Source organism: Falco rusticolus, chromosome 18 (genome assembly GCF_015220075.1).
Source record: "Falco rusticolus isolate bFalRus1 chromosome 18, bFalRus1.pri, whole genome shotgun sequence".
In the NCBI taxonomy this organism is placed as follows: domain Eukaryota; kingdom Metazoa; phylum Chordata; class Aves; order Falconiformes; family Falconidae; genus Falco; species Falco rusticolus.
This window is the reverse complement of record NC_051204.1, coordinates 5928007-5953772: the sequence shown is the minus strand read 5'-3', so window position 1 is coordinate 5953772 and position 25766 is coordinate 5928007. Positions and strand designations below refer to the sequence as shown.

The 25766-nt window shown below is 44.9% G+C and overlaps 2 protein-coding genes across 3 annotated transcripts; one reads left to right on the top strand and one right to left on the bottom strand.

Annotated features, from left to right (window-relative positions):
* The first annotated feature begins 224 nt into the window (after positions 1-224).
* On the top strand, positions 225-10373 carry CCDC43 (coiled-coil domain containing 43). 2 transcript variants are annotated; one of them, XR_005107996.1, is made up of 6 exons: positions 225-424; positions 4778-4865; positions 6881-7016; positions 7687-7745; positions 8867-9147; positions 9597-10373. XR_005107996.1 is itself a non-coding variant. In XM_037411255.1 (5 exons), the coding sequence occupies exons 1-5, from the start codon at positions 251-253 to the stop codon at positions 9052-9054; spliced, it is 645 nt and encodes a 214-aa protein (XP_037267152.1). In that variant the 5' UTR covers positions 225-250; the 3' UTR covers positions 9055-10373. The 2 variants fall into 2 exon arrangements, 1 of the variants encoding a protein (XP_037267152.1); XM_037411255.1 differs by having other exon boundaries at positions 8867-10373.
* A 2394-nt stretch (positions 10374-12767) lies between these two features.
* On the bottom strand, positions 12768-25766 carry MEIOC (meiosis specific with coiled-coil domain). The gene is made up of 7 exons (XM_037411254.1): positions 25710-25766; positions 24277-24434; positions 24055-24159; positions 20684-22526; positions 18893-19027; positions 14709-14889; positions 12768-13446 (listed from the first exon to the last, which is right to left on the bottom strand). Exons 1-7 carry the CDS (start codon positions 25749-25751, stop codon positions 13223-13225), a joined length of 2688 nt encoding a protein of 895 aa, XP_037267151.1. The 5' UTR covers positions 25752-25766; the 3' UTR covers positions 12768-13222.

Below are 25766 nucleotides of genomic sequence, written 5' to 3'. Positions count from 1 at the left end.
CCGCCGCGGCGCCTCCGCCGCTCCTGCGGGGAAGGAGTGGGGTGCTCAGGGTAGCGTGGCCCAGCCACGGCCATCGCTGAGCCGCTCTCCTCAGACACCGCTGGGCTGAGCCCCTCGATCACAGCCGCTCGCCCGCCGGCGCCGCCACAAGTTTGTCCTTCGTGGCCACCGTCGCGCCCCCCGCCGCGCCCCCCGCCGCGCCCCCCGCTGGCGGCCGCGGGCGCATGCGCGGCGGCGGCGGCGCTCCAAGATGGCGGCGCCCGGCGAGGAGGCGGAGGGCTTTGCGGCCTGGCTGGCGGCGCGGTTGGAGGCGCTGGGCCTCGACCGCGCCGTTTACGGTGCTTATATCCAGGGGCTGCTCCGCGAAGAGGAGAGCGACGAGGAGCGGCTGGAGGCGCTGTGCGGCGTCCTGGCTGCCTGCCTGGTGAGGGCCGGGCGGGAGGAGCCTCCCGGGGTGAGGGGCTGGGTCCGGCCGGTGCTGCCGCCCGGTCGGCGCTGCTGAGCTTTCCGCTTCCCCGCCGGGACCCCCCATCCCCAGGAGGCGACGGGCGGCCGCGCCCTCGTTGGGCCCAGAGCCCCCGTGTGGCACCGGCGGCGGGGGGCAGGCGGGCGTAGCTCCCCTGAAGCCCTGGGGCCGATAACCACCTTCCCCAGGGGCTCTCGGCACCTCTGGGGGTCTTTTGGGGCCCTTCAGGTGTCCAGAGTTTATTTGGGATTTTTTTGTTTGTTGGGGTGAGCGTTTGTGCCAGTTTTGAGGCTGATTGGAAACTTTGGCAGCTGCTGTGGACCGTGGCTGTTGGTGTAAAGGAAGAAAAGGGTCCTGGATTATTTCTGCGGAGGGCACAGGGTTTAGCTGGGGAGCAAGGTGGCTTTTTGGTAGTGCCCAAGTGCGGTTTAAAACATGATGTTTAACAACAAGTGCTTTGGAGTGGCTCAACGATAGCTGTGTTAGGTTGTCATTGTTCCTCCAGCAGACCTTGGCCCTCGTGTTTTGCTGTGCGTGCTCTTCCTGGAGGTACGTAGCGCGGCAGCCGGCCCTTGCCCCGCAGGGGGCTGTGCTATGTTCTGATGTTTCCCCTTTTCTCTTTGTTTCCCTCCTCTTGCACTGCTGCCTGATTTGAGAACTGGTGCAGGGTTTTCATGTTCATTGACTTCTGGGCTGTCGTTATCCCGTATGTGTTGCACCGCAGCCCGGTTCGTTCTCTTCGTTTTCTTCTTTGTGACACTGTCACAGCTGACTCTTGCTTTGTTTGCAATTTCAAGCCCAGTTTGATTTTTCTGCACTTCTTGAAAAATGTTTTTGTCTCTTGAACCTCAAAACTTCTTAATTACTTTTTTTTTAGTCGGTGCATTTTTTTTATTATTTATTTGTAGACTGTGCTTACTTCTGTATTAAAAGATTGTTTCAAAAGTCATTTAGTTAATTTGGGGCCTTTCCTGCCAAGTCTTTTGTCTTTGTTCTATACACAAACTCCGGGTAATTTTTTGTTTGTTTTTGACAACCCTCATGAGGATAAATTCCAGTCAACATCTGCAGTCGTGCCCATGGCGCCTCATGCATGACAACATCATGCATTAGTTCCCCGAGTTTATTCAGATGTAACCATTTCAAATCTAGAAACTTAGAACTGAGATCTATTTCTGTTCAGTTCTCTTTAAACCAGACAGAATCCATCTCACTTTACTAACCTCTAAACCAACATAATTTCTGTTTTGTTTGGGGAACACTAGATGAAAATATTTGGTAGTTGCACCCTCAGCTCTCTGGTAATGTTTGCTCTTATGTGTGGGGAGTGAGTCTCCGAGGGACACAGAGGTCAGTGCTCTGCTAGAGGTCTCCGTCCAGACTGCAGTGAGACTGAAGGGCCCGCGCTGCGTGGCAGAACTTCTCTTTGCTTCCTTCTGTGACAGTTTAGTTTTGCCCAGGCTGCCCCATCGTTCGTGTTTCACTGATGTTTCATTTGCATCCGTTCGCACGCGGTCATCTTCGTCTTTCGTTTCTTCATTTCTCCACCTCCAAGGCTGTTTTTTCACCATTTCTGGGATTGCTGGAGCGTCTCGCTTTTGGGTTCTCCCCTCATAGGCCTGCCTCCAGCGATAGACAAATACCCGATTTGTTTCTTATTGCTCAAACCCTCATTAGAAGGTTGCTCAGGTCTCTGCCATCATTGTTAGTCTTCTGCTGTTGATTTTCCTTCCCACTTGCTGCCATTTCTTTATCATCATTTGCCTGATTTTTCTTCCTCCCACACACTGAAACCAGGTGCTCAGGGAATATGTCTTTCCCAGCCTTCACTCCTGGCTTAATATTAAGTTGCTTATTATTTTGCCAGCCTTAATTCCAGTGGGCTAGTATTCCCTGTACCTGGGCGAGCCCATCCATCAAGGACTATCCTTTTACTATGGGTGTTTCTGGCATTTAAAAACCTTCATGTCTTCTGTGTCCTTGAACTGTGCTGACCTTTGTTATCTTTTTGTGACTTACTGTGTGTCTGAGGTCTGGAAGGGTCCCTGTCACTGGCACTTGACGTGGTGTTTCTGTGCACGTTATCCTCATTGCTGGTCTGCTCATCCAGTAGGTGTTCCTGCGTGGATCTCAGTGTCATCTCCCAGTGGGAGCAGGGTCACTGGGTTCTCCCAGTCCTAAACCACCCATTCTTATACCCGATCTTAGCAGATTAGGCATCACCTTGTCCTCTGGATCTGTTCTCATTAAAGGCACGTTGAATTCTTCAATGGAGTCTGATATCCGTGGGAGTCGTAAACCCTTCATCCTTCTGCTCTTTCTCTGTTTGCACGTCACCTCCTCTCACAGCCTCCAGTGTCCCACGTGTTTGTCCTTACAGCATCACCTACCCAGCCCAGGGACCTTGTTCTGCTGCGTGTGCGGCCCCAAACTGTGCCCATGGGCTCGGTGCTTGGCCACTTTGTGTGATGGCTGCATGCTGGTTCTCCTGCCACCTGCCTGTGCAGAATTTTGTGCTTAGCGGTGGTAGGCTTGCTGTGGGAGGACTTTATTCTGAGTTACTGTTTCTACTAGTATTGGAGCAAAAGGTGGAGAGATTTTTGTGTATATTTTAATCTCCTGGTCTGTCCCATTGTTGTGGAGAATTCAACTTTTTTTGCTGTCCCTCGTGCAGGTGAGCTTTGCTGTGCTGGATGAGTAATGTTTTCAGTGGCAGCCTGTCTTGGAACTTGAAGGTGTTTTTTTTTTTAGGTACCTAGTGCGCAATTTTTGAAGATGAGGATCATGAACTTGGTGGGAAGCCTGTGTGCAAGGGTTTGGTGTGTTCCTCTTTGAAATGCCAATTACTGCACACCTGGCTGTGAAAGGTGAGGGGAAAGAGACAGACGGTAGAGGAATAGATATTCCTGCACACCTATATAAGAAATTTTCTAGGCAGTTTGTCAGGTTTTCTGCCTCTCACAGCTACCTTTTGGCATAGGCAGGTTATTGGGTTTGTGTGGCCAGATTTTGGTAGTGGGGGCTAAAGGGGTGGCTTCTGTAGTTGCCAGAAGCTTCCCCCATGCCCAATGGAGCCAACACCAGCCAGCTCCAAGATGGACCTGCTGGCCAAGGCTGAGCCCATCAGCGATGGTGGTAGCGCCTCTGGGATAACGGATTTAAGGGGGGGGGGTGGGGAAACCCTGCAGAACAACAGCCAGAGAGAGTAGTGAGAACCTGTGGGAGAGACAATTCTGCGGCCCCCCAGGTCAGTGCGGAAAGAGGCAGGAGGGGCTCCAGGTGCCGGAGCAGGGATTCTCCGTAACTCTTCAAAACATGTTTCTTTTTTATCAGGATCGTGTTTCTTGCCTGGATTGAGCTTCCCTAACCTGAACTCACATATTGGGCAATTCCTGCAGAAATGCTGTGACCGTTTGCGCTGATATGTGGTACAGTAGGGTGTTGCCTGTCTGCTGCTGGAGCTTGATGTTGATCAGTCCCGCGAGAAGCTGTGCTTGGGCACGGGGAGAGAGCTAGGCATGGTGGAGCTCCACAAGCGAAGATCTGGTGATGGAAATACCATCCTGTTGCTGGTTAGGTGTGTTTCCTTTCTCCTTGCAGCTTAGTCTTCCTCAGTAGTGAACAACAGCGTGGGTGCATTCCACTGCCACCTCTAGATGTGTTTGATGCTCCAGGCAGGTCAATGGAGACAAGAATATCCCTGCTGGTGGGAGGAGATGGTCTGTCGGTACCACTAAAGTGGCTTCAGCTCGGTGCTGGCCCTGACCCATGTGCTATCCAGTCTAATTTATTGGCTTGGAGGTGGCCTTTGCATAGCTTCTCCGCAGCCTTGCTCAAGAAGAGAGATGATGCTGGGCAGTAGGTTTCTAGAGCAAAGATACTCTGATTGCCTTTCGCCGGTGTTTGTAGGGCTGTTGCACCTAGAGAGGCAGCTGCTGTGAAACCAGCGTATGTTGTTAGAGCTGTCATGTGGGAAGTAAACTGCCGCAGTGATGCGGCCTCGCCTGGCGTGGTGCAGGGCGGCTGCTGGATCGCAGCCTTGACACCTCCTGTTTGCACAGCGGGTCAAGGCGTTCCCTAGTCCTGAGCTGTGTCAACAAGTAAGTGTGTTGCATAATCTGTGTTGTCCTGGGTTAACCAAAGTCCCATGTGTGCGTTTAACGAGTGGATTTTGTGTGAAAAGCTGTAATGATTGAACTTACTGTTGGGTGTTCAGATTCTTTGCAGCTGGTACTTTTTGTATCTGATTCATGTTTGTTTAAAGCAAACCAACTATATTCCAAGGCTGAGAAGTCTCTTTTCCCTTACTAGGAAGAAGATCTCTTAAACGATGTTTGCAGGGAAGTAGTCGAGAAGTGGTCTGAATCTCAGATTGTTGACGCCAAAGAGAAAAAAGAAGGTAGTGTCGCTGCTCGGTGTGCCTTTCTCCTGGTATGAGTACTTTGCAGGGCCTTACCAAGATGAGAACTGTGTGTTCATCCTGTTAGGAGTTAAAACCAATGCTGCCACTATGGTCGCTGATCTGACTTGCTTCTCATTGCCATTGCTGTTATTTACTGTTTTGTCTTGAAATATGAAATGAGGATAAGTAGTTTCACTTCTGGCTGTCCCTAGCATTCTGCTGCTTTTAGGTTCATAATCCTGAAGAGGAAAAGCCCCCTTTTTTTCCCTGTAAGGATTTTTTCAGTTTCCTTTCACAAAACCCCTAGGGCTTTCTCTCCGTTCAACACTAACAATGCAGTGATGGCAGCCGGAACTGTGGTGGTAGATGCAGTTATGGCATAAAATGCCTTGCTACTTCAGTATGTGCTGGTTTGGAGAGCAGGGTTTTTTATACAACTGCACCTGTGGAGAGTTGCGCTGTTCCTTCTGCTGCTGCTCACCCCAGCACACATCAGGGAAGCATCCTTAATTTCCTCATTCAAAATCTTCTCTTAAAACTGTCCTTTTTTTCCATAAACACGTGTAGCAGGGAAAGCTCTATGAGGCTGCTGCTATACTAATGCTGCTCCTTTCCCAGTCATGTATATAGTCCCACCGTTTCTTTGTACCCTCCCTGAATTCATCCCTTGTCTTCAGTTGTTGGCTTGGGAGTGAAGACCTCAGTCTTGGTCTTGTTCCTTGCGGGAGGCTTGTTCTGGTCATTGAGCAGAGGTCTGGAGTACAACGAAGTCATATGCTGGAAAGATTTTGCTGGTTTAAGCATACTGCACGGTTCAATTAGTAACTGTCCAACGGCAGGGACCTAACTGTAGCCCATGACAATGTAACAGCCCTTTTGGGTAAATCCTGCTTTTTGTTTGCTTTGCGGTTTTTTGTTGGTTCTGGTTGCAATCAGAATATTGTCACTGGCTGATGATGTTCTAGAAATAGTTCTCCAAGTGAGCCCCTATCATGAGGCCTGTACTCATATAGCGCTTTTCTTGTCTAAACCTCAGCATTTCACAAACATCTCTCATCTCCTTCTCATAGATGAGGTGGCTGAACTATGCAGCAGTTCAGCGGCTTTCCCTGAAAATTTGCTGAAACCTGTCCTTGGCCTAACGTTGCCTTTGGGTGGGGACAGGGGAAACTTATGCTATTCTGTGCATTAAATAAAATAAAATTCCTCTTTTGGGGACAAGTGATTGGAATTGCTGGAGCTGCTACTGGACTCCTCTTGCTCATATTGTTGGTTACCTGTTACTTGTCACAGAAAGAAGGTAGCACTGTGTGTCTAGGTTGTTGCAAATGCAAGAATTTAAATATTTCACTGTGGTTCCATTAAAGGGTAAATCTCCAAAGAAGTCAATATCTACTTAGAATAACAGAATGCTGAGGATAAGTTATTAAACTAAAAAAAAAAACAACAACAAAACATGGTGTCAAAACCCAAATGTCACTTCAAGAAATGGGCAGCAGGACTTTAGTGTTGAAAGGTAAATCAGCTGGTGTTTCCCTCTGTAGGCAGGAAAGAGAGAGTATTAAAACCCATCAGTCACTGAGTTTTCAGAGTTTGTTTGTTTGTGGTTTAAAGTATGTAGCTAAATAAATATATTTAGCTTCTCATAACCAGAAGGGAAATGCAATTTGGAGTAAAATGGATTTTCATTAGCCAAGTCTTACTGATTGCCGAGTTCTCCAAAACAGCCAGCTCGCGCGCTCTCTGTGTTGACAGCATCACCAGTGACCTTGTGAGAGGGCTTGTGGGAGGAGGGTGGGGGCTATTTTTGGGTGAGACTTCTCCCTTTAGCTCGGTGCATTTGCCCCCAGCGACAGCTGCCTCCCTGCAGACAGGACACAGCGTGTGACAGTAGGACAGTGCCCTTTGGGGACTGATGATGTAGGAAGCAGCTGCATGTGGCATCTGTCAGCTGGGACTTCGCTGCCATGTCTGCAGGGACTGACTGATGCTCTGACTCTTCTCCTTGCCAGATGATATCCAAGCCATTGCCAGCATGATGGAGAAGCAGGCCAAGATTGTGGTGAAGCCAAAGGAGGTCTCCCAGGAGGAGAAGCAGAGGAAAGCTGCCCTCCTGGCCCAGTATGCCAACGTGACGGACGAGGAGGAATATCCTTTTCCTGACCTAGTTGACACTCGGTGCTTTGAAGGACAATGTTTATTAAAAATCTGAAACAACGCCTTTCCAGCTTTGCAGTGTCTACTGGGGAGAATTGGGGAATTTTTTCAATCTTCTTTCTCCACGATAAAATAACTTACATGGAAAAAAAATGGAAGCTCCTAGTTTGTGGAGCGCCACCAGCAGACACTCCTTTGAGGATGTTTCTCTGCTGTTTCCATGCTCCCCATCCACACGTGCTTGGCTGGGTGAGGTTTGCCCAGTCCAGGTGTGTTGCAGAAGAGTGAATCAACTCCGGGTAACTCTGTGTGTGGTAGTTAATGTATTGAATTTATCTCTTGCTTTCTGATGAGAAATCTGCTGCAAAAATCCTTTTTAAGAGAGAGTATGTGGAGAGTGGGGGAGTTTAAAAACTCTTCGCAGTGCTGAAGAGCAGTTCTTCCTTGAAGAGCAAAGTTGAACAGGGGGGAACTGCAGCTGGCCCGCCAGCAGCAGGAGGGAGCTGAACGTGGGGGTTTCTGCTTGCCCAGTCTTTGTCTGGGTGAGCGTGTAGCTGCTTCCTTGTGGCTTGATAAAGTTATTTGACGTGTTTTGAGTTACATGTGACTGTATAGAGGCACACGTTCATTACTGATGCTCATATTTCCTTAATTCTCTCACTGGTGAGGATGAACAGGATGGATCGATTGCGACAGCTGTAAATATTGCATCAGAAAAATGTATCCTTTGAATTCTCAGTCACCCAGGCTTTTTGGGAGGAGGGCAGCTTCCGTGGTGAGTTTCCTGTCCTTCCTTATCTGTGTTGATACTCCCTGTTTCTTTAGCCTTTTCATTTTTCTTTTCATGTAGCCTGACCTTGCTTGTAATCAGAGTTAAAGGTCTGTCTGCCCCATGTGCACAGCTGAGATCGATCCTGCCGTGCTCTTATCTCTCCTCTATTCCCTCCTTCCCTGTTCCACCCTCTGAAGCTTGACGGAACATGCCTATTAGTAAGGATAATTCTCCCAGAATATCAGCGTAGTGTTAACTGGTGTCCAGAGAGGTAAATCATGTCAGGATTTATTAAAAGTGCACCAGAAACTGTGAAACTCATAAGGCTGTGGTGCAGCTGAACTTCAGTGGTGAATAAAACACAGGATACTTGGTCCTTGTTCAACACGGTAATTTGGGATGTTCCTTGAGCTCACCAGCTGTCAGGTTTAAGATGGAAGCAGATTTTACCACATAATTAAAAAGTCAAACCTAAATTATTCATGTCCCTACATTATTGATATTTAGGAGGAAGAGGCAGCAGAGGAGACACCCACTTGCTTTTCCTAATGCTCCTCCCAAAGGATTTGCCACTGGTTGCTGTGGGAGGGAGGACATGAGACCGTGACGATGTGTACACATATGTACATGTGCATATATGTAAAGACATACATGTCGTACACAGCTGTACAGAAGCCACTTGAGGAAGCTGTACCATATGTTATTTTTCTTCCTCTTAGGTTTGTAGAGGTTTTACGTATTTTTTTCTGTATCAGTCTTAAGAACCTGTAGGCAAATTGATTTCTCTAGGAAAAAATCCCTTTCTAGGGAGCGTGCATTTACTCTGCCTGACTTTTCTATTTCAAAAAACAAGCAGAGGTTCCTTTTTCTTTCTCCATTCCTCATTCCCAAATTCCTTACCTGCTTGGTGAGGAAGCAGAAGTGGGAGTCAGAAGGTAAAGGGGGAGGGAGGAGAAACCAGCCCACATGCTAAAAGCCACGGTCTAGTTTAGAGCTCCAAAATACAGCTGCAGAGCGGAAAGCTGTGCGGCTTCAGCCAGAGCATTGTCTGCCCTTAACATGCTGCCAGCGCTGTTCCGAAACACAAATGTGGAGGATGTTTTGAATGCCAGGAAGCTGGAACGGGAGCTGCTGCGAGATGAATTCCAGAAGAAAAAAGAGCAAGATAAGCTCCAGCGAGAGAAGGATAAGCTAGCCAAGCAGGAGCGGAAGGAAAAGGAGAAGAAAAGGACACAAAAAGGCGAGCGGAAACGATAGCTGGGGTTTTCCAGTTGGACTCTCCAGGGATAAAATTAATTACGAATATGGTGTGTGTTTTAAAAAGCAGCAGAAATTCTGGGCACGTGGCTGGTGAGTGGTTTTTTGGAAGCGTTTCCTTACCCCCCCCTTTTTCTTTTTCCTTTTTTTTTTTTTTTTTTTTTAACATAGCAGAAAACAAATATCAAGCACCTCTTAAACTCGGTGTGCCATGTGCTTGTGGTGTCAAATGTCCCAGTCGGTTATTGTGGCCAATGTCCGTACCAAAGAATGGTGAAGTGACTATGTCCGTGTTTTTAAATTGATCGATTTCTACTTCTCACCACTTCAAGCAAAGCAAAACGAGATGTAGGAGAGGGCTTCCCAGCTGGCTGCATCCTCCTGCCGGCCTTGGTTTGCAGCAACAGCATGTTACGATTTGAGAACAGAGCAGAGCCCCTTTCTGATCTGTAATTAAGGACTTGCTCCTACGGGGCAAATGTGAATTTATTTACGCTAGCCTTGAAAAATGTATTTGCAAATACATGTATTTATGCTGCCAGGAACAATGCTACGTCTTCGTTCTGGCTGAGCTGGGAGCGCAGGGCTTCAAGCTGACCTCAGCGAGGGTAAGTGCTGTTCTGTAGCAAGAGAAAGATGTTATGAAATAAATATGAGTTGCAGCTATAAGGCTGTATCACTGCAGGCCCTTGGTAAGGTAACTGCTGCGCTGATGTGAGCGTTGGCCACAGCAAATTGGTAGAGTCCTTACGCTATTTTAAGACTTCGTGCTGGTAGCTGGAAAATGGTGCTCCCCGATGTTTTGTGTGGGTGAACATTGAATGTTATTTCTGTGGCAGTTGCCAGGGCGAATGCTTTAACGCACGCTCGGTGCTGAGCAGCTGTAAGCCAGCTGGATGTGCTGGGTTTACGTGCCGGTTGCTCTTGCTGGGCGCAGCTGCAATCAGGAGCCACCTGTGGGGGCTGAATGCTTCTCTTGCCCCCGAAGGGCTTCTTGCTGGCTGTTTCCAGCCTTTTTCGTGACTGTCACCTGCCTCTGGAGAGAACACTTAATTTCTGTAAACTGAGCGTGAAGGAGGAGCTGCAGCGCGCTGGGGGTGCGGGAGGAACCGGCGCGCCTCGGCCCTGCGCTGCTTTGTGCTCCGGGTGCCGGGTCAGGTGGGGAGGGGCGGCTCCTGGCAGCAGGACTGTCCCCATCGCCTGCTTTCGGCACCCACCTGATCCAAGTTTCATGCCTCCTGTTTTAACTAGCTGCTGCAAGTGTGAGTATCTAACTGCTTTATCTTTGGACTTGAACAATAAAACTGGTTGGCAAAGAAGCAGGTTCCTCTCTGTCACAGTGACTGCGGTGCCCGGTGGTGTGGGGGGGGGCTCCCCTTCTGTTTGCCCTGCTCTCCTTGCTGTATTTCTGAGGGCTGACCTGTTGCTGCCAGGGTGCTGGTCCTCGTTTATTCTCAGCGTTTCCCGGGGCTGCCAGTGCCTCCCGTCGCCTTGCAGCGGTGGCCCCTGGCTGCAGCACAGCGTCTCGGGTGGGTGGCACCGGCATGTGGTAGCTACCAGAGGAGAGGGGTGTCACAGCACCACCGCACACAGGGGCCGCGTGTCCTCAGCACTGCGGGCCGGCTCTTGCCTTCTCCTGGGAGCTGGAGCCCTTCGTACACCCTTGAGGCAGCCCAGGTCGGGCCGGGTTTGAGGAAGCTGCCGGCTGCACGGGGCAATCTGAGGCTTCCACTGGGACCTCAGTGGCTCTGGTGGCAGCAGCTGCCCTCCCTTGCTTGCAGCGCCTTGGGTTTTTCCCACACTCTGAAGCTCTGTGACCCAGTACTGAACTTCCCTGAACCCCCACTTCCAAGCGAAAGCGAGCTGCAGGCTGGAGAACAGCATCTGCCGCCTCCTGACAGGAATGGAACACCGCTGCTGGGCACAGGTGAGGACAAGAGGCTATGGTATACGTGCCAAAATGTATACATTCTGCAGAAGTACGTTTGGGTTTAAGAAGGGCACGGTCGCACGCGTGCAGCGGCAGCCCCCTCACGGCGGCAGGTCACCTTTGCCGGTACCGGCTGCACCCGGCAGCGAGGTGCCGTGTTGTGCCCCGCGAGCCGAGCGCGCTCCCCCAGGGCTGGGACAGGGCGCAGCAAGGCCCAGCCCCAGCTCTCACAGCTGCCCGGCAGCACCAACCCAGGCAGCTCCACTGGCTTCGGCTGCTGGAAAGCAAAAGCGTGTTGTGGTTTGTGCAAACATGCAGGCACGAGGATCAGCATCACCCGAAGGGTTTACGCTGCCCCTGAGCCTGTTTAAGCACAGCTGATGCTTTTCAGCCTCCGGGGCGCAGGTCTGCTGTCAAACTGTCAGTAATTCCTGCTGCTGCCTTGGTGCCCCGGCAGATGCTGCCTCCGGAGAGGTAAACGCTGCGGCTAGGCTGATACGGTATTCAGGAACGCACTACTGGCATCAGCACCAGGGGATTTACAGGGTAAGAATGCTTGAAGCAGACTCCTAAGATACTGAGAAATTACTGCGTAAGCTTCCTCAGGCAGTACAGTGCTCGTAACTAACGAGATACTTGCAAATCCAAGAACTCTGGCTTTGCTGCACTGAGAGAATTTTCTCTCAGTTTGTCTGTTACTGGCATTTCTCTCTACAAGTCAGTAATTTCAGCATCACCGCTGCTTTACGCCTCGTAACACACTTCAGTAACTAACTGAAAGTTACAGTCCCCATTAACAGATCGAGTTGTAGGAGCTGGGGCTATGAAGACAATCGCAGAACAAATGCTCTTCAATAAAAGCTGATTTATTTCTTACCAGACAGACTAAAGTCAGTACAGTATTGCTTTTAACACCAACATATCCTAGGTTAAACGCAACAAATCTTAATGCAGTGACTTGTGGTATGATGTGCTTTGCTCTCCTGCCCCGATAAACCCACTCTGGCAGTACTTTAGTCATTTCAGTGATCAAAACAGTTACTCGCTTTCTGCTGCATTCTCATTCAGTTTCTCTCTCACATCATCTCATGTCAATTTGTGGTGCAATCACACCTTTCGCATGTATTTCCAGAAGTAGGAAGAACAGAGACATTTAAAATACCAGGGTATCTAGGCAAGGACGGTTGAATAAATTTAATCCACACATTATAAACGTGATGCTAGAAGTGTTAAAACCCCACGTCTCCTGAGCCACATAATAACAACATTTCATATCAGTGAATAAGTTATGTATACTCCATACAGATTAAGATACACAGCTGAACATCAAGTATTAATATCTGTCAAAAATGCAGAGGTAAACTAATCAGTCTAAAATATGACAATGAAATTTCAAACCAAACTAGTGAAAGAGTAACTTTTAAGAAAACCTAAGTTTCAAAACTTTGTGATGCCTCTTCCGATTTTAAAGCTAAGTTATTAAAAACAATACTCATTATTTCAGCTGCTGCACAGCTCTTCCAAGGATGATCCTGTGTGCATGTCATATTTTGATTACGTTTAAATACTTTAAAACGGAGGTTCTTTTTTCCCAAAAGCACACCCAAATGATTTGAACATGCTTATTAAATTGCATAGTTTCACAACAGCAATTTTGTCATACCAGTAATTTAGTAGAACCCTGTGCATCTCCTTTCACAAACTTTGAATCTAAAATCTCTAATTAATAAATACTTATATTTTAAATATTTAATTTTACATGAATATTGGGTAGTCTTAGCATTTTTTCCTCCCATTTCCACGTTTTAGTTTGATAAGGAAACCAATTTTACATCACAATCTTACTGGATCCTGACCGGACACCCGGTCTTAAAGACTGCTGTCTTTAAGAATCATTATTTTAAAACCTACTTCCTAAAGCAAAACTAAAATAAGTTATCAGAACAGTTGTATACCAGGGTTCACCTGCAGAAGTTAAATAGTATCTTGGCTGTTAATTAGTCTGATTATTTTTTAAGTTAACATTCACCAGTTTGGCTTTACGATATTCTGATGCTGCCTGTCATGTTAACGGTTTTAGTAGAACCCGAGAGCTCTTAAAGCAAATTCAACTTGTCAAGATACAGCTTTAAATATGAATATTAATAGGTCAAACTTTTACAAATAATTAAAAAGAATTAGCGTATTATTCCTCACACATCCACACTACAGAGATTTTTGCGTGCAGCTGCTATTTGGTTAATGCTTGCTTACTTCAGCCCTCTGATTCACGATCCTGCCACTGTTTGTATTTTCGCACGCTTTTTCTTCAGGTGGCACCGTCTCCCGAAGAGCTTTCTCTCGACCTGGTTTTCCAGCTGAGGGTTTTGGTAAGGTCATCTGCAGCGCGCACCAAAGAGTTGTACGTGCTTTACGTGTCACTACGCTCATCTCTTTAATTGCCAAAGCAAGAGCCAACACAGCTGCAGGGAGGAAATGGTGTTATAATCTTTATTACACAGGTCATAAGCAAGCACTACTTGGGATTAATTCACCCTAGCAATGCTAAAAAGCGCAAAAATTTGTTGGCCCTTTTATTGTCTGATTTTGTCTGTCTCTTTATAAGGTTGTAAAAGTCAAATCTGAGAAAGTAGTGATTTTTATGCCCTTGTCCAAAGAGGCAGTTATATGGAACTTAGGTACTTACTTTATTAAAGCTCCTACTTAGCCGTCACCTACTGCCAGTAGCACCTAAAGCCTTACAGTCAGCTCTGGTTTTGGAAGTATGCCATGTACACGCGTTCTAAAGGCATCTCACTCCTTCCTGTGTGAGCCCACTGCTGAACGTTCACAGCAGCCCCCCCCATCCACAAAGTGGATAATCTCCCCATCTTGCCTAAGAAATTAGTAAGACAGGTGAAGGAACAGCTCGTTTATGGCATTTTTTTAAAGCGTACAGATCGCATCCTGCAAACTTGTGTCAAACCCTGCCACTGTAAACTGAGGAGTAAGGCAGTGCATTTATTCAACAGCAATGACTTAATGCATAGATAATGCTTTGATTTTAATCCCAGTCTGTGTGTGAAGAAAGAAATTCAATACCCTCTCCTAGGCAGCAGAGTTCTCTGGCAGAACCTGCATGTAATTTTGGCCTAGGCGCACACTTGCTCCACTTGGATCTTCGTATTTGGATACGATTAAGAATAAAAACATTCTGACCAATATATTTTTGTGTATCCATCCAAAATATGATTCATAATTTATGTCAATCTAGGACAGAACATGCTGGAAGAGGAAATCCACTCATAAGGCAAAGCCATCTTCATCTCTTTGCACAGACTGGGCATGGAGACACCATGGAAGTTCTACACCAAAGTAATGACACGGCTAGAGGGGTGATGGGAACAGGAATGAGGGACAGGGAGAAGTAATGCAACAGCTAAGTGTCATCGCCATTCCCAAACTGCATTACAAGTAAAACCCCTACTACCTTTTCATTACTTGCTAGTTTATTAATTGAATGCACTCTGAGTCGATTTAACTCATTTATCTCTAAAATCCAGTTTTAGTGTCCTCTCAAAACCGTTATCTAAACCCCATACAGTCTGCCTTAATCAAAGCTCTAGACACTGAAAAATAAATTGAAACTTTAATACAAAACCCGACACACTTTTTTTTTAAATAGACTTGCAATATGTGTAGGCTTTTTCAGCTACCTTATAAGAGTACGTAAGCATAGTTATACCTCTGTCATCTTGGCATCTGGGAGCTCCTTGCCTCTGTCGATTTGAAGCATTTACAATTTCATCTTTTCTACGTGACTGCACTACATGAATTACCTCCAGATGTTTATCAAGAGCAGTAGAAATGTTAGCATGAAGGGGAGAACTGCGAAGGCGCTCCATTTTTCCCAGTAAAGTCACAACCTAATGAATATTTTACATGTTACAGCAGTTCAAACTATATTCATCTAGACTTCAAGAAAATTAACTAGATTAGGAAGAAGAGATTAATGATAACCATTATTTTCTTTTGAGAACAGTTCATAAAGTTACAGTTGAAGTAGTTTTAAATTCTTACCTAGGCTTTCTTCTTCTCCAAAACTGAAGCTGTAGAATACCTGGGTGTGCACAGCACAACAGCGAAGCTAGAACACCCAAATATTAGGACACCCAGCTTACTAGTTAGTATATACACAACTCTGAGACAACTGTGCAACAGGAAGCAGTTCCATGACAACATCCATGATCTAAGACCACTGTGGTCCTCCCTCCCACCAGTGCTGCTGCTATTACCTGGGTGAAAACCGGTCCCACAGAAACTGGCCAGTTTTCACCCAGATGATCTCCTCATGCTGTGCCAGAGCAAAGCAACAGGCAATGCGGGAGAGCAGCAGTCTCAGTCTGGACTGGCTAAAGCTGCTGTGGAAACACCTGTGTAGGCTGGCTTTCCGGATGGATACTCAACACTAGAGGCTCCTCAGATAATATTGAGCACAAGCATTCAGAAATAATACAGGTTTGCTTAGTCAATTGAAAATCTGCATCTTTGTTGTCTTGTTTATCTTAAAACCAGTCACATTACTATGAATTTCCCCTTGGTGAGCAACTCCTCACCCATGATTCACAGACCACTGATGAAGCTGGTTCCCGGTCTGCAGAAGGGTGCATTCAGGAAGGAGCAAGCTCCCGCTGCCAGCCTTGTCCTGCTTTCCCTTAGACCTGGCAAAAGCCTGGGGCAGGGGGCAGGAAACAGGCAGGGATGAACTGTGCAAGGTGCTGTGACAGCAGCGACAACCAATACGCTCAGAAAGGGACATCTCACATTGGTAAGGAAGCCTAGAGTTTTTTTAAAAAAGTGAAGGGATAAGTTCACATGAAGAACTGAGGAATCAGTTACTGGGACGTGAAACTAAAGTAGGTAAGACTGAACATCACTGGATTTGTTTCTGAGGAAAAAGACAGATTTTAGAGAGTGACACAGTAGGGTTACACAAGCAAATGGAAACAAAGCCAGAGTTTAGAGAATGACATAGTAGGATTGCATAAGCAAGTGAAACAAAGTAAGATGAACCTGACAGTCATTTCCAGTCTTACTTAATAGTATGTCCACGTCCACAAAATTACTTGCTTTCTGAAGGCCTGGTTTTCAGGTACCACAACTAGCGGGATCCACAGCTGACAGTTAAATGCCTACATTCTTTATACTAAGCCTGGGAGAAGTGCCAGGTATCTAAAAGCAAAATCCACTAAAGTCAGCAAAGCTGGACTGCCCCAGCAACCCAATGGGGATCACTGAAGGCTCAACTGCTTGCCTTCCCACCCCCTCAGGTTTTTCAGAAGTTCCTCCTGCGCTCCTGAGACGTTTCCTTCCACTCACAACTCAGAGGCATTAACTAAAGACACCCTTCTCTTTCAAAGCACAACCGGTCCCTTTTGACTGTCACAGGGCTTGCCAAGTAATTCAGACCCTTCACTGGGAAAAGCAACAAGCCACCAGTGACACTGAGGCTGACGCTGGAATGGCAGGCTCCCAGTGAAACAGCCAGCAGAGACATGGACCCTGCAGTCTGGAAGTAAGCATACACCATGGGACAAGGACTGATGATGTTTCAGCCCCAGCTTTGATGACTGTTCTTCACAAAATGCTGTATTTGGAGCAGGAACTATAAAGCTCTCCCCGGCTCACACAGATACCCTCACTACTAGAAATAAGCTTCTATTTCCTCTCTCTGGCAAAAATCATTACCACTCCAGAATAGAAGAGCTTCAACAGGACAAGCTGAACATCCAGCCTCAGAGTAGCCCACAGTGGGGTGGCTATGGCATTCTCCAGTTACAGCAGAGCTCTGGATTTACATCTCCCCAGACACAAGGGAGGTGAGATGCAGTCTGTAGAGAGGAGATCCTGGCTTATAGTTTGTCCTTTGACTAACTGGTTTTAATAGCTACTGATGATGACATAGTGGAGGAAGCTACTGTCACCTCTCCATCAGCTATGCTTTGTTCTGGAACTGAAAGCAACCGCAAGTGGAAGACTCAAACAAGAAAAGTGTATGACCATGAAGAAGACTTAACTAGATGCTCCACACAATGAATAGTCAATCCCAGTTTGTGCCAGCTCAATTTCCATTGAAACTTCACACCAGTGTTTCTCTTTGGCCATTGCTGAGCTTTTTGATGCTAGAATCCACATTCAGCAGCACCACTGTGCTTTTGAGCATCCTTAAGCTACTTTTCAGTTGCTACCTAACAAGTGTGTGAGGTTCTATACCTGTAGAGGAATTATAGAGGACTGTATGAAAAAGTTAATTTGTAAAAAGTTTGTGATGATTGGTAAAAACATGAGGTATGAAATGTTAAAAAGAAAAAAAAAGGGGGGGAATTGTAGAGGAATGAAGCTGGGTTAATTAATATTGATAACATACAGCTGTGGGCTGGCTTCAGGGGCAGCGGGTTGGCTGATGTAGACAAGGTGCAGCCGTGGCTGGTTCTGTTAAGTGGTTGCACAGCCAATGAAGAAGCAAAGAGAAGAGTGAGGGCACCCTGGATGAGCAGAGACTAGGAGAAGGCAGCAGAGGGACTGGCATGAAGAGTATGTTGGTCTGTGATGGTAAAAGACCTTGTTGCAGCTGGTTGTTTGGAGAGTGCTGCAACATATACTCTGAAATTTGGTTCCTCAGATGGCTAGAGAATATTAAGTCCTTTTTAAGAATCAGTTTTAAAAGTACTAGGACAAGGACAGGCAAGCTTTCTGAAAGTGAAAACATGCTAATGCTGTTCTTTTGGGGCTCATAAAATAGTAGTTTAAGAAGTGTACACTAAGCCCATCAACACATCTTTCACTATACTTTCTACTCAGCTGTATGAACAAAACCAGGCACTGCACAAGATAGGTTTCAGCAGGCAATAAGCAGACACGGCTCCACAGCTTATTTCACCTGTGTGAGACCAACATGAAAGGCTGCTGCTCACCACCGCTGCCTTGGGAGTGGCCGAGCTCAGCAGTACCAGTTCCTCCAAGAACCAGCATTTCTCAGAACAGCTGCTGCCTTTAATCCCACGTCCCCCTGCAGGGGCTGGCTGCAGCTCTGCGCTTTCAGCCCCCATCTCTGCACCTTCTGCAGCGTAAGGATCCTGGCGCTGGCCTCTCAGCCTCAGCAGAGCCAGATCAGCCCCCTGCTATTCTGCTGGCAGCTCAGATCTGCTCTGCTTGCACTCGCCTCCTCCCTCTAGTCTCCCTTGCAGAATTCTGCGCAGGCTGCTGCTTGACAAAGCAGCACCATACTGCACGCTGGCACCATCGTTTGGCCACAGAGCCACAGGCAGCTCAAAAGACACCAGTCATGGTTGCCATACAGGTTATGGCTGTTTCGTTTAAGCAGCAAACCAGTAATATATAAAAATCAGGCTGAAGTTGCATCAAATAACCATTCTGCATTAAAAAAAAAAAACAAGACTCTCAAGCAAACATATATCGAAGTCTTACAAACATTAATTGCTTTTCCCCCACAAATGCCTCCTCTAATACAGCATCTACAAATCTATAGCGAACATTTCTCTGCTGAGCTGCTCAAAACAGAAGAGCTCAAAATGCAGGCACACCTTAGAGCTGTGCACACAGTTAGGCTAGATGACTGGATTCTGGCATCTCATGCACACTCTTGTACTAGAAATCACATCCTCCTGGCATGTGCGGATATAAATGTGAGCCTCAGCCACTCGGTGGGTTCCCTGGTAACAGCAGCAGTGAACCTGGAGCTGTAGAGATTCTAGCAGGGACTGCTGAAATATTATTCCCTGCATAGCACTTAAGAACAAAGCTATTTTGGGAAAAGCTGCTCTGATCTTATGTATCTTATACTGTACTCTAAGTTTTGTGTGCTAAGTTCAGTAGATTTTTATTTTTTTTTTTAGTCCTACAACTCACTCTGGCTTGTTCACGTAGCTGGTCCACAATTAAGCGATCAACTCTTGATGGGTTTGATGTCAGCCTTGGAATCGGAGTGTTGTTAGCACTGGAAACCTTTTTCCCTTGGAAATTCTTAGCAAGAGTTGATTCAGTCTGCAGGAAAACAAAAGAGTAACTCCCTAAAAATGTAAGCCGCAATGTGCGCTTTATTACAGAAACAAGAAAAAGCCTCAAGACATACAACTTCTTTCCCTTAGGGTTTTGGATTTTATTTTTAAAGCAGATAATGAGGATTCAAGCATTTAGAATTTAACCATTTGGTAAGACAATCACCTGTTCTAAGTGAACAACCACTTTACTCAAAGCAGTTCAGCTAAAGTAATTATGCCAACATAATGTGTTTCAGAAGTGCTATGTCTTCTCACACTCTGACTACAGCCTGTAACAATTTTGCCTGTAAATAAAATAGAGGCAAGTCAGAATTCCAGGGCAAAAAAGAATAAGCAAACAGATGTGGACCTCACCCACAAAATTAAATTAAGTCAGCAATTAACCTAAACTTTGTATAGATTAGTTGAACTACAGAAAGCTTTTGTTTTGTTAAAATGAAATCACACTTTATTTAGCCATCAGAAAATTACTGTGATACCTGACTGCACGATTTCAAATTCCATCTCTCTCACCCCATTGCTATGTCACTCTGGAACACCTGTTAACAATATATAGCTAGCTAAATATGTTTCAAAATTACATTTATTCGATTGTTTTGTGGTGGTCCACATAAAGCTGCAGCTTAATTTTCTCCACCTACATCCCCCTGCCACGCATGTGCCAGCTCCTTCTCTTTTTCATTTTTCTATGCAAGCCTAGATACTACTCTCTCCTCCTCAAGCCAAGCTCATTTTCCCCCCGACCTCTCTATTCAAAGCAGCCACCAGCTTCTGTCAGGGAACACTGTGGCAAACCTCCCTGTGTTACAGCTCCTCACAGCCAAGTTTCTGTCGGCGGACTGGCTCAACAGAGCTTCCACAGAGGAGCTGTCAGCCAAACTGCCCAGCCCTGCTATTTCCAGGTAACTTTTTGTCAAGCTTCCCTCAGAGAAAGTCATGGCTCTAACTGGTACTGAAATTCAAAAATTATCTGAACTGGTGAAATTAAGACTGCTTTTACATTCAGCAAGGGTAGTCTGAAACACTTTGCTCATGTGGAGAAAGGGCAATTGCTTTAATTAGGGCTTCATACACAGCTACCTGAATCTTTTAGTTCCTTTCAATATCAGCCTCAGATTTGGGGCAGGGAGTGGGGAAGAGCCCCTTCAAATACATCTTAGGTTTAAAACTTCAGAGAAACAAAGTGAGAAGAACTCATTGGAAGAACTAAAAAGTGTAGGACCTAAGAAATTTAATTCTTGACATGATTGAAGTTTGGTCCCAATTCAAAATATAATTACTGGATTTGTTTTCAATGTTTCCAGATGCACTGCATTTATTGTATTTAAAAAATAATTTTAAAAAAGTGTAACATGGCTTTATTAGTCCTACAACACCTTCCTGAATCCCAACACAAGAGACTGAAAAAGTCACTGAATTCAGGCATTAAGTGCAACACTGGTTATGCTCCCAACTAGGCCACAAACCTTCAAAACTTTTTTTCAGTCCCAAACATACAGGGAAGCAAACTCTCTTTAGCATTTCAACTTGTAACAGTGAGAATTACCCACAATCTCTAACTGTACCAAGTACAATGAGACCTACATCAAATCTGTGATATGGCATATTAACTTGGTTTATTTTATTTATTTTTTTTTACCTTCTTTCTTTCTTTCTCCAATGCTCTCCACTGTTCATAACATTCTTCTAGTCTAACATGAAGCTCACTGGCAGGCCCACTACGGGATTTAACCTGTCTTTGAAATCTAAATGTTGGTACAAAAGCAGAAAACAAATTGTCACCATGTATCTTATCATTAAGGTAAGGGTAGAAACGTTGTAAATCGTGGCAGACCAAGTTGTGAGGCTCCATCTGAGGGACAATGGAATGGCCAAATAGGTGAGCTGATCTCAAGGGGAATGCACTTGAGCCAAGGTGCTGATTATGTCTAAAGTCACCCATCGCATAATTGTTGGAAAAGCTTTGAGCCTGTAGGCAAGTGACAGGATTGATGGTGTTACTATCTCCACTCCCCTGCCTGAGATTAAATGGACCCTGAGACTCCATTAAATCTTGGTACATGTTCTGCAACAACCCATCTGGGTGTTTTTGTCCTTCCAGATCATAATGTTCATTCTGTGGCTTCAATTGGAAATGGTGTTTGTTCGTATTTCCAATGATCCCAAACTGCTGAGCTGAGTAATTGTCACAGAATCCATTCATCTGCTTGAATTTCTTTTCACTTAAATACTCCATGAGATTGTCTTCACCACTCCTAACTAGTGCTTCCATGCAAGCAGCAGACTGAGCTCTTTCTGTAGTGTTAGAACCAAAATCAAGACTTGGAAAAAATGAAGGATTACCTTGACAATACTTGTGAAATAAATTACTATTTAAAGGGAAATCTGAAGATGGTAACTGAAAATCATTAGAATGACTGGAACTTTTTGGAAAAGCAGGTAAATTATTCAGTTTCAACAAAGGACTTGGATTCTGAAATGGGACAGAAGCAGTGGTTTTAATGTTCACCCAAGCTGGCCTTAAATTAGTCCCTGCTGAAGGGTTTGCTGTGTTTGGTAACAATGGAAGTGACACACAGCGCTCAGAATTCAGACGATCAGACTTGGAAAACTGCTGCCTTTCTACACCACTGGCATAGTCACTATTCCCTGGACACGCTGCAAAAGATTTTAATTCATAATCAGATTTTTGCCCAAAATCAGTGCAGAATGAAGCTTCATTTGCAAATTGTTTTTCTGGTAGAAGTCCTACAGCCTTGGGAAATGCAAAGTTCTGCTGATCTGAAATTGTATCTTCTATTTTTTTCTGAGTTCCTGATTTAACTTGAAGTAATTTAATATAGGGTTCTGTGTCCAGAGCCTCAGTGGTTCCATTTACTAATTTTTTATTTGCTTGGAGGCTACAATTGGTGCTCTTGTTAGGCTTCACTTTACTGGCATGAGAATATTCAGTGTATCTACTATAATCTGCGTTTTCATTGTATCTGTGAAACTGTGGAAGAAACATTTCTGCCTGCTTTTGGTGCAACTGCACATCTGCTCCTTTGGGACACACCTCCCTTCTGTACAGATAAGCATCGGCTCCCAAGTCTTTGATTACTTCTGAATACCCAGACTGGGGTGTAAAGGTGTTTTTTATATATGGGTAGTTCTGATAGAGGGCTGTCATCTTAATATTCTCACTAGTCTGCATGTTGCAACAGTTGGCATGTTCATTTCTAGAAGGATATAAACACTGCTCTTCAAGGTCTATGCCTGTAAAACCATGGTAATGTTCATCTACTTTTTGCTGTGATGCGAGATTACTGCTTTGCAAGTACTGTTTTTCAGTAGCAGATATGGATTCGTTGTTGTGGCTATAAAAGCCCGGCTGTGAGACAACTCCAACAACTGGTCTTTTAGTTTCTGGCAACAGGTCGTGGTGGTCTGCGATTCTGGTTGCGTTCATGGGCCATACTGGCTTCAAGTTGGAAGGGCAACTCCTTGAAAAAACAAGAAGTACACACTTAAGATTCTCATCTGTGGTGCTCCTCCTCCACCCCCAAATGCAGAAAAAGGTTTAAGAACCCAGTTCTTCCCTAATCATTTCTTTCAATTGATTCAAAGATGTCTTATACCAACTTGTATCCACTGCTATCACCTTTGCAGTTTCCCTGAACTAGATGAGAAAACACTGTCTTGTCTGAACCCACCCATATAACCTTAGGAGCTACATACAATGCCTTCAAGCTGCAAGTGATGTGTACATACCGAATTATGGTCAGTCAACCCTGTTGGGATTTACTGCCCATCACCATCAAAATACTCCCGGTTAAGCAACGAGTTAAGATAACCATACTTCCCATACTACCCACAACCTTTCAAAGCCATGTCTTAGCACTCCAGAGAACACACTTCTATCATCTTGCTTGTTGCTTCAGAATTGCCTGTGTTTACGCTGGCTTACACTGCTTCCTGCAGGTAAATCAAGAATAAGCATCTTGGCACATTTCCTTTCCTTCCACTAATTACTATGAACTAACGCAGGACAATCTATCACTGACTGTCAAGGAAAACTGTAAACAGACTAAGTGAAAAATGGAATTACGCCTGGAAGTCGTTACAGTCACTGCCAAATCTGGCAGCACTGAAAACAGAAATCCAACCTTAACTGTCTGAAGCAAAGCCATAAGTAAGCTACCTCTTGATCAAGACTGACTATCTCTAAAGTTCTGCCTCACTTAGCCACATAACCCATCACACGTACAGAAATCACTGCTGTGGTTTGGGAAGACAGAAGAGTGGTGCCTAGCTTGGGAACCTTGAGAACTGGGTTCCCTTTATTATTTCTTAGAACTAGAATACTCAGATCCAAGCAAAAGACCGTGAGCTCTCCAAGTACCTCGGGGATGCTGGATCTGAATCCATGTCAAGTTATTATAACTATATAATAGCTTCCTCTGATGCCAGAACATAGGCATACTAAACCTGACATTTAGATATGCAAATATTGCTTAGGTAGCATTAACATTGAGAAACATTAATTTTGCATGGAATTCTTCTCTCCTGCCAGTTCAGGCAAGTGTGAAAAGAGTATGATTTTGTGTATTCATTCTGTGAATTGAAATTAATTAAGAAAGAAACCTAAAGTCTGAATTAAATCTTGATCTAAAAAAAAAAAACCAAAACAAAAAAAACCCCAACTAGGCCAAGGCATATATTCGAGGAGATTTATTTGAATATAGCATTTCCCCAATGCCTGTTAAGGACTTATTTAAAAATGCCAATTAAGAAGTTCTGTAAATACCAGAAAGCCAGAAGCTACCACATAATGTGAGTACCTAGGTCAAAGCTTTGAAGTATGACAAGCGAAATATTAGAAGATTAGGAGGAAGGAAGGAAAACCATAAAGAGCACAAGGACTTGCCAGCAGCAGATGCAACGATGACTAACAGAACACAGATACCAAGACCAGCGAGGGTAGTTTTTGTCAGAGAATACCAGCAGTGCCTGCAATGGGAACACACTCACCCCTCAACACAATATGGCTGCGATTTATCTTGTTCTTCCAAGATGTTAGACACAAGTCCATATAAATCTGTTTCACTGCCATAATCATTCCTTTCAGGCTGAATCCTGAAAATTAATTGTTAATTAGAACAATTATTTCAATCAAAATATTTTGTAAGTTAACTTTAAAAATATAACCCATCTACTCCATCAACACACACATTCTCTCTCACAGATGACTACCTGGACTTCATATTAATCTGAGAAGCAGCAGGCTGCTTGGTATCATCTCCGCACGCAGACCACGGTGCATATAAAAGGGAAGTGTCCATAGCTGCAGAGTACTCTGATGTTGAAAGGGAAGAATCGTAGGTCTGAGGTAGCTCTACATTTTCTTCATTCTGTGTTTTATGTACAATAAATGCATTCATTTTAATATTAAACACATCAAATTGTTATTTCATCATTCTATGTGGTTGTAACCCAGTTCACTCAGAGAGTAACCAGAGCATGAGATGCAAGCTGGCCACATACTTCTGACACAATGCTATGGGTAACTTCAAGCTGGTGATTACTACCCAGTGCATATATGAGTAGGAGTAAAAATTTCAGGCCACGTGTCAGTCTAAAACGTCTACACCAGTTTCTAGTAGATGATACCAACAGGAGTCAGGAGACATCCCCTCCCTCCCAATCATTACAAGGTATTTCAGCTACTGAAGAAAACTTAGAGCCAGTCCTTTCCTAGAGGAAAGGTCTTTTACTCAGTTTAAGTAAAAGGAGCATTTGCTAGTTTGGTTTAAACATGACATGCTTTCTCAGCAAGTGAAAAAATCAATAGTCTTCACATGTTAAAGACACATGATACACGCCTTTATGGAGCCAAGTAGTTTAGCAACTACAGAGAGTGACACACAAAACCAGGTTTTATTCCCAGTAAGGCTTTCTGCCGCACTATGGACAGGTGTCTCTGCTTCATGCCTCAGTTCCTCACATCTGTAAAATACTTCTGTAAGCAAAAAAAAAAAAAAAAAAAAAAAAAAGAAAAAAAAGATGCCCGGTTGCCAGACTGAAGGACACAGAAGAACAAAGCCCCAAGAGTCTTGGATAAAGTAACAGGTCTATTCCTGAAGGTATTGGGAATGTGTTTTCATTTGAGTCTTCTGCTTCAGCGAAAGTTTATGGCTATGAAAGGCAAAAATGAAAAGAGAGATCTGAGGTACTTAACTGTCATGGCATTTTCTATGGGTCAGACTAAGAACCCCCTGCTCAACAGGCTGGTTTATATGAATGTTTGGACTCTATGTCTGTAGTATGCTGTAGAAATATCTGTTGCAATACTTAAGCTTCTCCTTCTTACCGACTTCCCAGTTTTCCTGAAAATAGTTGTTTGTTCCTCACTTTGTCTACAATTGTTTACGCTAACAGGAGAACAAAGAACATAGTGAAATACTATTTTACAAAACACCACATTGCTTCATCTGCAACTGTATTAAAAAAAGTCACTGCTCTCTCTGATGAACACTACAACGATGGAGATTTATTATGAATAAATCAAACAGGGTTCTGTTCACCAGTATAAGCAAATGTGTTAGAAATTTTTTTTGACCATTTTGTTTACAAGCAACCCAAACTCTTACACAGATATAAAAAAAATAATTTACAATCAACTGAACCTGTGATTTGTAGCAACCATTCAGCAAGCCAGAGCCTGTCATTACGGTACTGAATAC

Excerpts from the sequence above, each read along its gene's own strand:
- CCDC43 (XM_037411255.1), top strand. The coding sequence starts at position 251 with ATGGCGGCGCCCGGCGAGGAGGCGGAGGGCTTTGCGGCCTGGCTGGCG. Across the intron at positions 425-4,777 it reads GCGTCCTGGCTGCCTGCCTG|GAAGAAGATCTCTTAAACGA; the intron begins GTGAGGGCCGGG and ends TTCCCTTACTAG. Across the intron at positions 7,746-8,866 it reads AAATATTGCATCAGAAAAAT|CGCTGTTCCGAAACACAAAT; the intron begins GTATCCTTTGAA and ends ACATGCTGCCAG.
- MEIOC (XM_037411254.1), bottom strand. The coding sequence starts at position 25,751 with ATGACAGGCTCTGGCTTGCTGAATGGTTGCTACAAATCACAG. Across the intron at positions 19,028-20,683 it reads TGGAGAAAGAAAGAAAGAAG|ACTGAATCAACTCTTGCTAA; the intron begins GTAAAAAAAAAT and ends GTTTTCCTGCAG. Across the intron at positions 14,890-18,892 it reads AGCTACGTGAACAAGCCAGA|GTTGTGACTTTACTGGGAAA; the intron begins GTGAGTTGTAGG and ends AATATTCATTAG.